Source organism: Nesoenas mayeri (genome assembly GCF_963082525.1).
Source record: "Nesoenas mayeri genome assembly, chromosome: 2".
Classification (NCBI taxonomy): Eukaryota; Metazoa; Chordata; class Aves; order Columbiformes; family Columbidae; genus Nesoenas; species Nesoenas mayeri.
In genome coordinates this window covers 95005135-95018511 of record NC_137543.1, presented here as the reverse complement: position 1 = coordinate 95018511, position 13377 = coordinate 95005135, and the positions used below count along the sequence as shown (strand labels likewise).

General features: G+C 48.4%; 1 protein-coding gene across 1 annotated transcript; it reads right to left on the bottom strand.

The window, feature by feature from the left end:
- Positions 1-2661: 2661 nt before the first annotated feature.
- On the bottom strand, positions 2662-11567 carry ATXN1 (ataxin 1; the record flags this gene model as incomplete). Its single annotated transcript, XM_080364317.1, has 2 exons — positions 9605-11567; positions 2662-3192 (listed from the first exon to the last, which is right to left on the bottom strand). Exons 1-2 carry the CDS (start codon positions 11486-11488, stop codon positions 2662-2664), a joined length of 2415 nt encoding a protein of 804 aa, XP_080220443.1. The 5' UTR covers positions 11489-11567.
- Positions 11568-13377: the final 1810 nt, after the last annotated feature.

Sequence of the window (13377 nt, the reverse complement as noted above, 5' to 3'; positions counted from 1 at the left end):
CAGAAATATTAACAGATAAGCACTAACTAAGCAGTGTGACTGTGAGAAGAAACCCACTCAGCTATTTGGTAGCCTGCCGAGAGGTTAATAAAATTCAAGGAAATTCAAGAATAGTTTCAAGCTATTTTAAATGTATTTCAACTTTTTGGTGCACCCCAGAATATGGTATAAAAACAATTAGTTCTGGTGTGAGCTAATTTCAAGTAACAGAGTCAAAGCTGGGGTTCGGGGTTAACATTTCTTCTCTTAAATAAAAGGACTGTATTTTAGGGGAGAGGGAAAACGAGATTTTAAATAACTTTTGTTTACTTTAGGTCGCTGCGTTTCTAACGACGGGACTTTTATATTTCCTTTTCTCCCCATCTGTACAGCTTCTCCAGAGCTTCCCCAAGGATGTCGAGCTCGCCCACCCAAGCCAGGCCCAAGCGCCATCCCCGGGGCTGGGGATCCCGCCAAAGGGATCTTTCCAGGGGCAGCATCAAGACTCGAGGGCTCGGCCCCGCGGTGCTTCATCCCCGCGCCTCCCCGGGGCTCCCGCAGGAGGGGGGTGCACAGCACCCCAAAGGATCCGGCCCCAACCTGGGGAAAAGGAAAGACTGAACGGCGTGAATCCCTCCCTGTCCCCCCCTCCCCCCATCCCCATCCTACTTGGTTTGTACCAAACTCTTGAGATCTCGCCTTTCCAATGGAAAACCATGCAATTAAAATAACAAATAATAATAACAATAAAATAACAATAGGTTTGTTTTCAAAACAAACAAACACCTTGCTTACGTATAGAAATGTTTCTTGTGGAAAACTCTCTCAGCAAGTCTGAAGAAAAATTCTCAGAGCTGTCCCGGTAGGACCTGGTTCTGTGTGGTAGATATGGTAGAAAGACCAAAAATGAACTTTGAAAGGAACGTAACCCTATGAAATGGCCTAGAGCATAGGCAGGTTAGTGAGTAATTGCTACATTTGTTTATGCTCTTTCAGACCCCCCCTAACCCACAACATTATTAGGTAAAAACTGCAGGAATACCACACAAATGATAAACTCAAGATGTGCAAATTGCAAGATTCTTTAAAGTCCATCTTTTTCAAAAACACTGGACAATGATTTTTTTTCCCTCTTTCCTTTTTCCTTTCTCTTATTTTTTTTTAATTATCTGTCAGCTCACATATGCCTTTAACTCTTTCTCAAGCATTAAAGTTTAAAAAGTGCCTCCTATTAAGTAGTCCTTTGTGGACAATGACTGTCACATACTAGTTCAATAATTCACATTCATCCCTTTGAAACCACATTAAAACTTTCAGCATCTTGCCTGTGAGAAAACTTTACATAGTTGCATGTAGTTACAGTGTTGAAGAGATTTGTTTGTTGTTGTTGTTGTTGTTGTTGCTTTCTGAGCAGATTAAAGTGAGATACAGTACGTACTGAGTGTTAGACCAGGATGCTCAGTAATAAAGTGTGAACAGCATTTTAAGTGCTTAAAGACATTCTAGGTTCATCTCCAACAGCGGATTCCTGTGTCACACCGAAATCTGAAAAAAAGTGGCACCAGTTGTCCATAATCATGAACTCAAAACAGTACTAAAGACAAAGGATTTGCAACCTTACTGCGAACAACGGATGCCTGTGATCTCCCAGGGGCAGTACGCGTCTACCTTGTGGAAGCAAATGTCAATGGCGTAACCCGGTCGGTTTGTCTAACACTGCACAGAAACAGGAGCGAGCCTGAGCCAGGCGCATCTGTGGAGCCGGAGGCCTCCTCACCCACACCCACGCACACCCACGACACACGCACCCACCCACCCACCCCATCGCCGGCAAGGAAAACCTTGCAGGGCGACCGGAGCAAGAGCCTGTACAGCCTCCCCATCTGCTGGCTCCGGGCAATGGAACTGCACTAGCAAGCAGAAAGGAAATGTTGGTGTGGCAGTTGCTTTAGGAATAAAAATCAGTGCAGTCAGACCCCATGGGGGGAAAAAATATATATATACATATACACACACACAAATATATATATATATATATATATATATATATATATACTGTAGAGCCTTGATTAAGTGTTGGCTTGTTGTTGAAAACATCCGATCCTTTTCAAGAAGACCCGTGGGTGGTGTCCTCAACATCCACCTTGGGTGAGGAAACCTCTTCACCAACCAGACACAGAACCCCAGTCCCTTGTCGGGACTGGTGCGCACACACACTCACACACGCACACGCGCGCACACACTCCACGCCTGACACGCACCTCTGCTACAGTTCCCTTCTCCTCACCTCCCTCCAGAAAAAAAACTAGAACGGGAACCAAAACAACAAAACGAAAACAAAAGAAACAGCGACAAAAAGGAAACAAAATCACAGCTGGACCCTGTCCTACACGAGGTGTTAGAAAACAGGAGCCATGACAACACATTCATTTCCACTAAGGGTGTGTGAAGCAGATACTGCCCCTTCCGTAGCTCTCGATAAACCTAGTCACTGACAAACACTTGTGGAAAAACATATGCACCAGTCTCCTGCATAATACCAGCTGCAACTATAACAACAAGGTTATAACATAAACCTAAAATAAGATGATAACATGTAAATACTGGGTTATTTAGTCTACAGTACAGTAATCTGGATAAAAATGACAAGGGATAGCCTAATTTCCTTTCCCCAAACAACTTTTACTTTCCTACGTTGGATCGACCTTCAATGCAAATCTTAACCTCCTGAGGAATAAAAGAAGGCTTGGGAAGAGTCAAAGGTGGCTCCTCTTCTGATTTCTCTAGTTTTCGTGTTTCGGGGGCTGACCACCTCCTCTTCCTCGTTGCCGGGGGCTTGCTGGGTTCTGTTTTGGTGAGCAAAGGTGCTGCAGGCAATCCTATTTTGTCCGGAAACTTCAGTTCACCATTCTCAGCTAACATCTGTGCGCTTCCCTGATTAATCCCGTTTTCCTGCTCCGCACACCTGTGTCTACTTCCAGCTAGACTGTCATTCTTTGAATGCTTCAGCAAGATGCTAGCTGAGTCCACGGGCTGGCCCTTTTTAATAGAGCCGTTCTTCAGGTTCTTGAGCGTGAGAGATATGCAGACGTCCCCCACCGAGAGTTTGGAGCATGGCAAATCAAAGAGATGGCTGGTTCTCTCGGGGCAGCAGGATGACCAGCCTTGTCCAAATACAAAAAAAGGGTATTCTACCAAGACTTCCACGCTGACCTGCAGAAAGAAAAGGGACAACAGAGAGAGAGACAGAGGGAGAGAGAAGGGAGAGCATGAGATCACCCGTACGCCCTCACACACGCTGCGCAGCAGACGGCGCTCGCCGCGGGGGAGAGGGATGAAACCGAAATTGCAAAAGCGACGCTCAGTTTCTGCAAAATCAGTGCATTGACCGGTGGACTTCACGCCTGTCCTTGTCAAATGAGTGTTAATGGTTTATCTGAGCTCGGCGTTTCTTAGCACAAGACCTTGGCGGGAACCGAGTTTTACCTTTATCCAGCTGCTCAGAGAGGCATAAGAGGCAAAAAGGCTTTGGCATCTGGCAAACTCTTTTCCACACTGTACCCTTGTGGTACCTAGAGCCTGTCATCTACACCTAAAGACACTTTCCAACCAGAGGATGGTTTAAGGGAAGCTCCCCAAGGCTGCAAGAGGCTCTGGCTCCTGCTCCCAGCTCTGACATACCATTTCCTAAACGACCACGGAAACATCATCCTGATCTCCACCCATACAAGCATATACTTACCAGCCTGAAACACATGAAGCATGCTGATGGGAACCATGAGCATGTACAGAGTTGTAGCTGTAAGAGCGGCGAGTGTGAACCCACCATCCCCCAGCAGTCCCGTTCCCAGTCCAATATCTTCCTTCTCACACCTGCTGTCCCACCCTACAGCTGAGTTCACCTCCTTGCCCTTCCTCAGGGAAAGGATCCTCTGTTCCCCCTCCTCCTGCAGCTCCTGCACTGAGTCTCCTTTTCTGCCCTGTCTTCTCTGCCCCCCACTTCAACAGCATATCTGGTTATGAACCCTATCAAACAGGGAGCTGCAATAGCCAGAACAGACCATCAACAGCTGCCCACTGCTCCTTGACCTTGCAGATGCCAGGTCCTGAGGTCCCAACAGCATAAAGAACCTAAACACGCACTTAACTTTGCAGGTGTCAGCACTACAGCACGGTGCTGCGTCTGCAGGCTCCATCACTTGATGTGGGCCCATGCAAGCCATGGCCCATGGGGCCAAACCCCGACCCGGCACACACCCATGAGGGCTGGAAATTACGACTAATACTTTTTAAAAATTTAGAACGTATTTTTAACTTGCTGTGCGTAACACCAATAAGGTCTGCAACTCCAAGAGGGTGGCTTATGCTGAAGGCAGGATCCTGGTCTGATGGTGTAACCATCTCCTGCCACTCTGCCTGCCCAGCAGAGCAAGCCACTATACAAGGAATTTTGAAAGTTTAGAGGCACAAGATACTCCCCAAAACATTTATTTCTGTCATATTAAAGCTCTTCCGACCAGAACTGTGTGCCAACAGCCAACTACGCGCATGGCAACAGTGGAAAGGGACCTGACTCTAGGCCTGGTTTATGATTTGAAGCATAAGTGGGGGGAGGTAACCATCGAAGACCCATCCTTCAATGCTGCTGGCTAGAAACACTTAAGTGCCAGGATTTGCAGAAATATTTGGCCAGAGCTTGGGACCCTATTCCACACGTATTCCTCTCAGTAAGGCGTCTGACTGGGAGAAGTGGTGAATATCCAGTATCTCCCATGGACTTACATGGAAACTGCTGTCTACATAGAGTTGTAGGCTTCTCTCCAGGCTTGGATCATCTGGTGGATGCAGTTTTCTCCTTTATATTACTATGTCTCTCCTCTTTCTTCCTTCCTTCCTACCTGCTATATTTTTTTCTTCCTTTTTATACTTTCCCATCCTTGTCAAAAGCTATTTGTATCTGTGGGAATCATGCATGCTTGTGTGCATTATCCTCACCGACACACAAGCTCCTCTTGATGTGAACACACTTCCACAGCATGTTACTTTTTTTTTTTTAATGTGGCATCCAAAACACTTGTCTGAACTGTCAGTCACTGAAACGAATCCTGGAATTGGTGGTGGTGATCATGAATAATACCAAGTAATAAAGACGGTGATATGCTGTATTTTCCACGATCTGGTCACAGTGTGCATGTACTACTATCAATCTGAAACGGCTTCTCTCACAGATTATCAGGTGCTTTTTCAGCTGGCTGCTTCTGGATTCATCTAACTTGGGATTTAAGGCAACCATGAGCAATAGTAGTCAAAGACCTTTTAAGTATGAAATTTCAGTAAAAACAGCCCCACATAATTTTTTCTGTCTGCTGTGTTAAAACACAAAAGCTCCTTCCCTCAATATCTTGTCATGATTATTGTAAGAGAGAAAGAAGTCTGGAACTTGTTTTCCAACTACTAAGACAATAAAACAAGAAACCAAAATGTTGGTCCCTCTTCAAGCACACCGAGGCTCTACTGCAAGCTACATTTCTATTACTTTTTCTTAAGAATGATTAGTGAAAACCCCCCAAACTCTTCAGTGCAGCCACTGAATATCTGCAGTTTTCTATAACCCTTTATAATTGTATTTCTCAGCCAAACCCAGTAGGTAAGGCAGCCAATTCAGACTGCTCAGGAAACTGTGGATGAAGCTGGAACATGGATGCTAAGTGCTGGAAGATTTGATGCCCAAGAAATAAATACCTTTCCCACCGTTCAGAAACAGGGCAACTTTAGTCTCGGGACTCTCTGGCAAACCAACGTGACAAGCGCTAAATCAAAAGGTACCTCATAGTAGTGGCTGACGTGAACTGTATTTAAATAAATGTAAACATACATTTTGCAATTGTTTTTCTCTCTGATATTATTAAAATGTGATGAAACTAGGAGTGGCAGGCTGGAAACAAAGAGGAGGAAGCGGTTCTAGAAACCACGTGCAATTAAGTGGTGGAGCTCTCTGCTGAAGGCAGCTTCCCTGGGGGTGCTGAGAGACTCCTCAGGTCCAAAACACAACTGTGTGGATTTGTGGAACAGATGCTCTCCCTCCAGCAGAGAGAAGACTCTGCAGTGCCGCCTTCCCACACAACCTTCCCTACTCTGAGACTTCGGGACTCCTGATCTTCCCTCCACCCCAAAAAACACCAGAGCTCTTATCTGCTGCGCTCCCAAAATTCAGTAACATGCATTCGAAGACACACCACAGCTGCCCCATCACTTGGAGGAACAAGGACTTACTGCCCCTGTGACAAGGGGACACGAAGACCACAAGAGGGAAAGGCTGGGAGAGATGTCCATCTGCAGCAGCAAACCGAGTCAACTTCTCTCTTTCCATGCCTGTTACGGTGCCAAAGATAATGAAAAGGAGAGCACTGAATAAAAGAAAAAGTAACTGGTCTGCGTGCATGCAGATATATAAGGGGAAAACTAAGCTAGATGATGATCTAAAAAAATATGCATTAAACTAGTTAGGGCTACTAACTACATGATCTAACAGGACTTTTCCATCTCTGGTGTCTATGATACTGCTTTTTTAAAAAAGAAAAATTAAGAACTGTATAATGATCTTTTCTTTTTAAGATGTACTTTAGGAATAACTAGGGACTGAAATGCAGGGATGAAAGCACACATTTCAGTAAACTTATTTTGCATCTCCTGTGTGTTTTGACCTTAACATCAATGGAGACGAATGGCTTCCGCTTGTTCCTGGCAGCAAAAGAAAGGACAAGTAATAATGATGAACATGTTACTACAAGAATAATATGTGGAATTGCAAAGAGATGCAGATCTGTATGCCTTTTCCTTTAGGCAACCTGAATGCAGATGAATAACAGCTGGACTTCGCGTTCTCGTCCAGTTGATACTTGACTTCTTGCTAATCCAGAGTAGGGATGCTGTGAAATGGAAACCTGCCTCCCTCCAGGGATAAGGCCAGTTATTTCAATGAAAAGGCATGTAGCTTTAGGTCAATTAATCTTCCTCTAGGTTTCCAACACCTGGAAGAGTGTTGGATTCACCAGGTGACTGGAAGATGGGGAAAGGAGGGAGGACAACCTCTTTCAGCCCAAGTGCTGGGCGGGGAGGGGGGCAGCTGTGGGCTTGCAGTGACACGATACAATAGCAGCTGTGCGGTGCCTCCCTGTTTACATTACATTTGTATACACTCAGCTAAAAATAATCTCCTACCTCTGTCCCTCAACTGGCGAGAAGATTAGCTAATGTTTGCGGAGTCTGAAAATACGAATTCATCAATATTATAATGACTTCCCAGAGATGGCTGGGAAGAGTACATAAGTGAGCCAAAGCTAATGATAACAATGCTATTTTTGATACGGCACTCACTCTTTACAACTTACAGTCCCTTGCTAATACTGTTTGAAAAGCTCCCTCCTTCCAGAAGTAAGCATGCAACCGAAACTTGATTGTAATGAAATACCTTGTGAAGCTACACATGCAGATATATCCTCGCTGTACTCCGGAGTCAAGATATATTTAAGTGCAGCGGCACCGCAGTGCTACCGCTCAAACCAGCACCACTAAATACTGTTCTTTCAACAAGGAGACTTAAGCCCTCTTCATGCAGTCAATTTTTTAACGAGCAATGACTCCCGCATGCCTGCTAGTAAGACTAAATGCTTTCTTATGGCCACGTCAGGCTGAGGGTGAGGTCACTGGAGGCTTCAAGCACGGAGAAACGATCTCTCTCTCTCAACTCAGGCAAGGGAAAAACAGCAGAGCTGTCCCCACTATGCAGGGCTGCAGCTGATCTGGGAAGAGACCCAAGTCCTGGAATCTGCAGGAAACCTAAATTAAACCCCTGTTTCTAATCATATCTCTACGTGACTCGCCCTCCATTCTGGAAGCATCCCCCGTGGGAAACACAGCTGGGGAGTATTTCAGCAGTGATGATGTCAGCCCGCTCCTGATAGGCAGAATCCTCCGTAAGGTGACACTTTGCTGGGTGAGACCCGTGTGCCTGGCCCTGGATTTTTACAGCCTCAGACTCGGTTTGCTTTCTGCCAGAGGATGGCAGTCCACCCCCTTGTAAAGGCACTCCTCCTGGAGCCTGGAACTGCAACACATCCCCTGCGCTGACAGATCTGCGAACGAGACATGACACAAATGCTACCTGCTAATTTGTACCTCTTCTGCTAGTGCAGAGACCAGTGGCCCAGCTGCAAGGAGAGAAACGAGAGCAAGATGAAAATTGCAGATGGGAGATTGCTGCCTTTGAAATCTCATTATTCAAGGCACTGGGGCAAATTATAGGAACTGGTCCTGATCCAAGGACGGTTCCTCTAATAATGAAGCCTGAGATGCACCAAGATACAGGTAAGCGGTGGGGAAAAAAATCACGTCTTTATACTGAAAGCACCAGAGGTCCAACTTCTATCAGCTGTGCAGATGCACACACGTACATGAATAAAAACCACACAGGGAACCTGCACGTTTGACATGAGAAAGGGGATGTGTCACATGTAGCGACATACCATGTGTGCGCAACGGGGGGAGGACTGGCCACAGACTGCTGTGACTGTAAGAAATTTTTCGTGTAATCTGCTTCTCAGTACCGTTGCTGTTTGTTTTTCTTCTCCAAACTGTCAGCCTGAGGTGCTTTACTACATGTGTCAGCGTCCAGCTCCTCCCTCCCTCTCATTCTGGTTCTCTAGCACTGAGGGTGCAGCATCGGAGTTGCAGATGCTGCAGTTCCCAGCATTCAAACCACACCAAACAGATTTGCAACAAGATTATTTAAAATGAGTACCTCTAGGAAGCAAAATGCTATCCAGTGTATCTGAATTGTTCCAGCCTCAGCACAGCAGAATCTAAATTGCTCAGAAAATGGACAACATTAGGATAATGCTTTATGACCAGTATGTACTCACGTTCAACCTAAAAATACCTTTGGAAAGTTACAGGTTTTCTTCCTACATTTGGAACCAATGAGAAACAAAGGTCAGAAGCACAGCCTCCCAGTCATCTAGATAGTTTTTCTTTCCAAATTAGCCTCAAACAAACAGTTTATGTGAACTGTGCAGTGTTTAAACTACCCACAACAGAAGCCTCAGTAAAACTCTGTAGTGCACATCAGTAACTTACATGTGTGATGGAGCCCTTCCCAGGCAGCTCCAAGTTTTTAAGCCATGGAAATTCACTGCCTTGTGCCCCTACCTGTCTTCTCAAGGGTAGGACTTGAGCTGAATCTAACCTGAGCTTTCTAGTGTGGAAGGTAAAAATCACCTATCAAAATGCAAAATATATCCTCTTGTACTGCTTACATAATTTTATATATTAATGAAAAAACATGAAGAGCATGTAATTCTTCCTGTGGGTTCTCTGGCTATAAGAAAGAGCCGGGTTATATCCAAGAGACCAAATTTATCATCAGTGTAACACTGATGGCTCCCCTGGCATGTTGAGGTGGATGATTTTGGGACCAGAGTTGGACTTGTGGATGGATGTAAACAATGAAGAACCAACCTTGCATGGACCCAAAGTGACTGAGATGTGCTGAGAAAAGCTGCACCTGGGGGGGCCACAGCATGCGCCCCAGTCCAATCCCCCCCACCCCATCATGCGCTGCCATTACCTGTGCTCGATGCTCCCCCACCGCAAACTGTATCACCGCAATGCCTGGGCTATGGCTGTCTTCAATCCTCTCCACAGTGCTGGAGTCTATTTTCAGGTCATTGCTAATTTCCGCGCTCTGTATGAAGTCTTCTGTTTTCAAGTCCTCTACTTTCTTTAGCTCCCCGTTGGCCAGCTGAATGATCGACCCCTTCATGAAGTACGGGGGCAGTGTGGGAGGCGCGGCGGCAGCGGGGGAAGCGATGGACTGCACCACGGGCAGGTGGATCTGCGCCTGCACCATGGTGGCCTGGTAGGCAGGCTGGGTGGTGAGGGGCTCCGCGCTGAAGTTCTCGCTCTTGGGGATGGCGGTGGTGACAAACGTGTGAGGCACTGCTGCAAACTGGGGAGACGACGTGACGATGGCAGGTGCCACTCCCGACGGCTCGACGTCCGCGCCGCCGACCGGTATTAGCAGGGGCTGGGTGCCAGGGATCACCAGGTGCTGCGGCAGGCTGCCGGGGTACCCGATGGCTTGCTGCTGGCCGCTCAGGTAGCCGATCACCGGTGGCTGGGTCCCGGCGTAGAAGGCTGTCGCTGGCAGTCCGACAGGGAGTTGCTCGGAGGCGCTGTGGGTGGTCTGGATGACGGTGTGAGGGGACAGCGTGGCCACTGCCTTCACCCCCTCGTGGCCCAGAGCCTGCTGCGGAGACAGGGCGTAGGACCGGTGGGCTGGCTTTCCTAAGTGCAAGCTTCCCTTGTCATTGAGGGCTGAGGGAGAGGTCTCACGGTTGGTGGCCTGCTGCACCTCCATATCCGCCGTGGGCGTGCTGCTGTTGGGGACCACCATGACGGAGGTTCGGACACCCGAGGAATCCCGCACACCATACTCGGCGGGGCTCGAGTGGACCACCACGTGCCTGGTCTCGTAATGATGGGGAGCTGGTTTATTGCCTGCTTTGACCAGACCCATGTCGGCAGAGGGCGAAATGCCGTACCTCCGGCTCTTCTCTATCTCGCCGTTCAGTACCTCCTTGGCCTGCATCGCCTGCAGCCGGCTGCTGTCAGGCTTCTTGGGGGTATCCCTGGTGATAAAGTGGCCCCCTGAGTCGGTGTACTGCACCACCACTTGGGAGGAAGGGCCGAGGGCAAGGGCATGCGGGATTACTGTCTGATGGGGGTGCAGGGGGACTGGGATGGTTGGAGGAGAGACGTTTCTGACAGTGCTCTGGGAAGAGCTGGAAATGTGGACGTACTGGTTCTGCTGGGTGGGTGGAGGAGACCCGGGGGCGATCAGTCCAGGCGTCCTGACCAGGTGCGGCTCAACTTTGTGCCCTTGCTGGCTTAAGGTGCTCATGCTGGCCAGCAAAGTGGAATAAGCCTCCAGCTGGGAGCGCTGGGATGGAGTGGTCGCAACAGCCGTGGCCGCCGCCACAGCGCCGGTCGCAGAATTGGCTGTTGGGGAAATCAGCTGTGAGGGGATGAATCCGGTGTACGAGCCGCTGTACTGGGGCCCGACGAACTGGAAGGTGTGTTGCAGGTGTGTGTACTGCACGGGGGAAACGGGAGTCCCTGACTGGGAGAGGGCGGGCGAGTACACCGTGGGGAGAGTGGTGGAGGCTGGAACGGACCTCGGTGCACTCGGTGCGGAATAGTCCAGCCCTGCAGACAGCGACTTGTGCAAACCCTGCGGCAAGCCCGCCTCCGCCGACGACGTCCCCCCGGGCCGGTGCCTGCCCCCCAGGCTGCCCTGGCCGCTGGGTGTGCTGGGGAGCCATGATAGGTTGTCCGCACGGTGGTTTTCATTTGGCAGGACCGGCTTCACGTCCGAAGGCAGGCTGGTAGCAGGGATTTCTCGCTTCTTAGGTGGCAGGCATTCATTGCTCCGCTCTTGGTTGGATTTCATCTTTCGCCGTCCCCCCTCCACTGTGCTGGATTCACTGTCTGGCTGGCTCTGATTTCAGTCTGATAAACGGAAAGTCACATTTGATTTCTGCAAGGGATCCAGTGACTTCATGAGGAATCATCTCCCCGTGAGCACGATTCTCTGGCGGCTCCTCTGGATTCTGCAATGAGAGGGTGGGCAAGTGAGGAGGGAGTCACACTGTCAGTGCTGGGAAATGAGAACAAACGAGCAGACACCCTGAAAAAGCAAGTGAGTAAAAGAAAAACCTCTGGAAAAAACAAAACTGGTCACGCATTGTTGCTCTTGTGTCAAGGAGCAGTTGACAGCTGCACTGCAAGCAGCAGCAAAAATCTGCTAACGCATCACGAAAACAATTGAGACTTTATAGGCAGATCAGAAACTCTCTGGCCATAACTTGCCACATTTAGCAGTGGTCACTTATTTCCCAAGGCTCACTTTCTCCTTCCTCTGGGAAAACCCTCCATGTCTCTAAGGTGCCTGGTTCGCTCTTCCAGTCTCTCCTTCCTCTGCAACGATGACGTTGCCTTCACCCTGCCGTGTCCTAAAAAGCACGGGAGCGTGGCAGGGTGCCCTGAGGAACATGCACATACAAAATATTTACGTTAGCAACAAGCAGCTATTAGTGGTGTGGAGGGAAGGTGGTGGGTCACTCCTGAACCTTTGAACCCCAGAGTCACCTGCAGGGTTACTTAATACCACACTGGGCACGGATTCGGAGGCAGCAGCTGCCCCTGTCGTCGTCCCCCCACGCCACAGCTCCTTACGGGCACACGTGCCCTTCATCTACCCGTCTGGCAATGAACCTCAGCCACACGATCTGTTTACAGCAGCAGCCCAGAGCCAGAGACGGCTGTCAGCCAGGTTTTTAATGTGTGGGGTTTTTTTCTGCCTGCCCCCCGCCATGCTTTGGACTCCCTCTGCTACTGCCACCTCACGCCCAAGTGCCCGGGCAGGGGTCTACACTGGGAGATGCCCCCCACCCCAGGCAGGTTGGTCGGAACCAGGCACTGGCACCATCTCCATCTCCGCTGGGATCCCATCCCTCGGTTTCTTAGTGACTGCCAGAACAGGGAGAGGCTGTGGGTACCGTAGTCGCGGTCACAGCCACAGGTCCAAATCTTGAGCAAACTCAGCCCTGGGGGTGCCTCTCTAGGACTGCTTGGAAAAGCACGTTTGGGTTTCCTGATCCACACCACCCGCCACTGTGAAAGCTCACTGTTTTATATTGGGCTGATTTTGTCCAAAGTAGCTGATTGCTTTGCAATCACTTAATTCAGTGACTTCAGCCACCCAAAGGCAACAAAGTCAACAAAGTCTTCCTCACTCCTTCACTATCTGCTAAGGAAAACGCTGTAACTAAATCACATCATGCTTTGAAAAAAAAAGCAAAAGGAGCTGACAGTCTCCCCCTACCTCCCTGAAACCTGCCTTGCCTTCTCCCAAAGCAAACTTTACACATAGTGAAACTCTTCCCCACCCCTGTCCAGCCACCACTTGTCACCTGCATTTCTGGCTGTTTTGAAAGATAGGAAAGAATGGGTGCTAAGAAATTGTGCACCTCACACAAGCAGCATCCTAACAAGAAAAGTGTGCATTACATGAAAGAAAGATGGAGAGAAAAAGAATTAAGAGTGGATGAGAAAGAAGATGGAAATAGCATATAGCCCACTATAAAGTGAATGCTGAGCAGCAGTAATGATACTTATGGCAAGTAATATTCCTTTGGGGGATTTCTTTCCCTGCTGCCTTGCTTCTAATGAACAATAAGCCTGATGTTTATATTCGTATGCAGTACTTTGAAAACATACTAGACTAAGATTAAACCTATCTTTAAGAGCACTCTTTATGTTTATGGTCCTCCAAGCTGC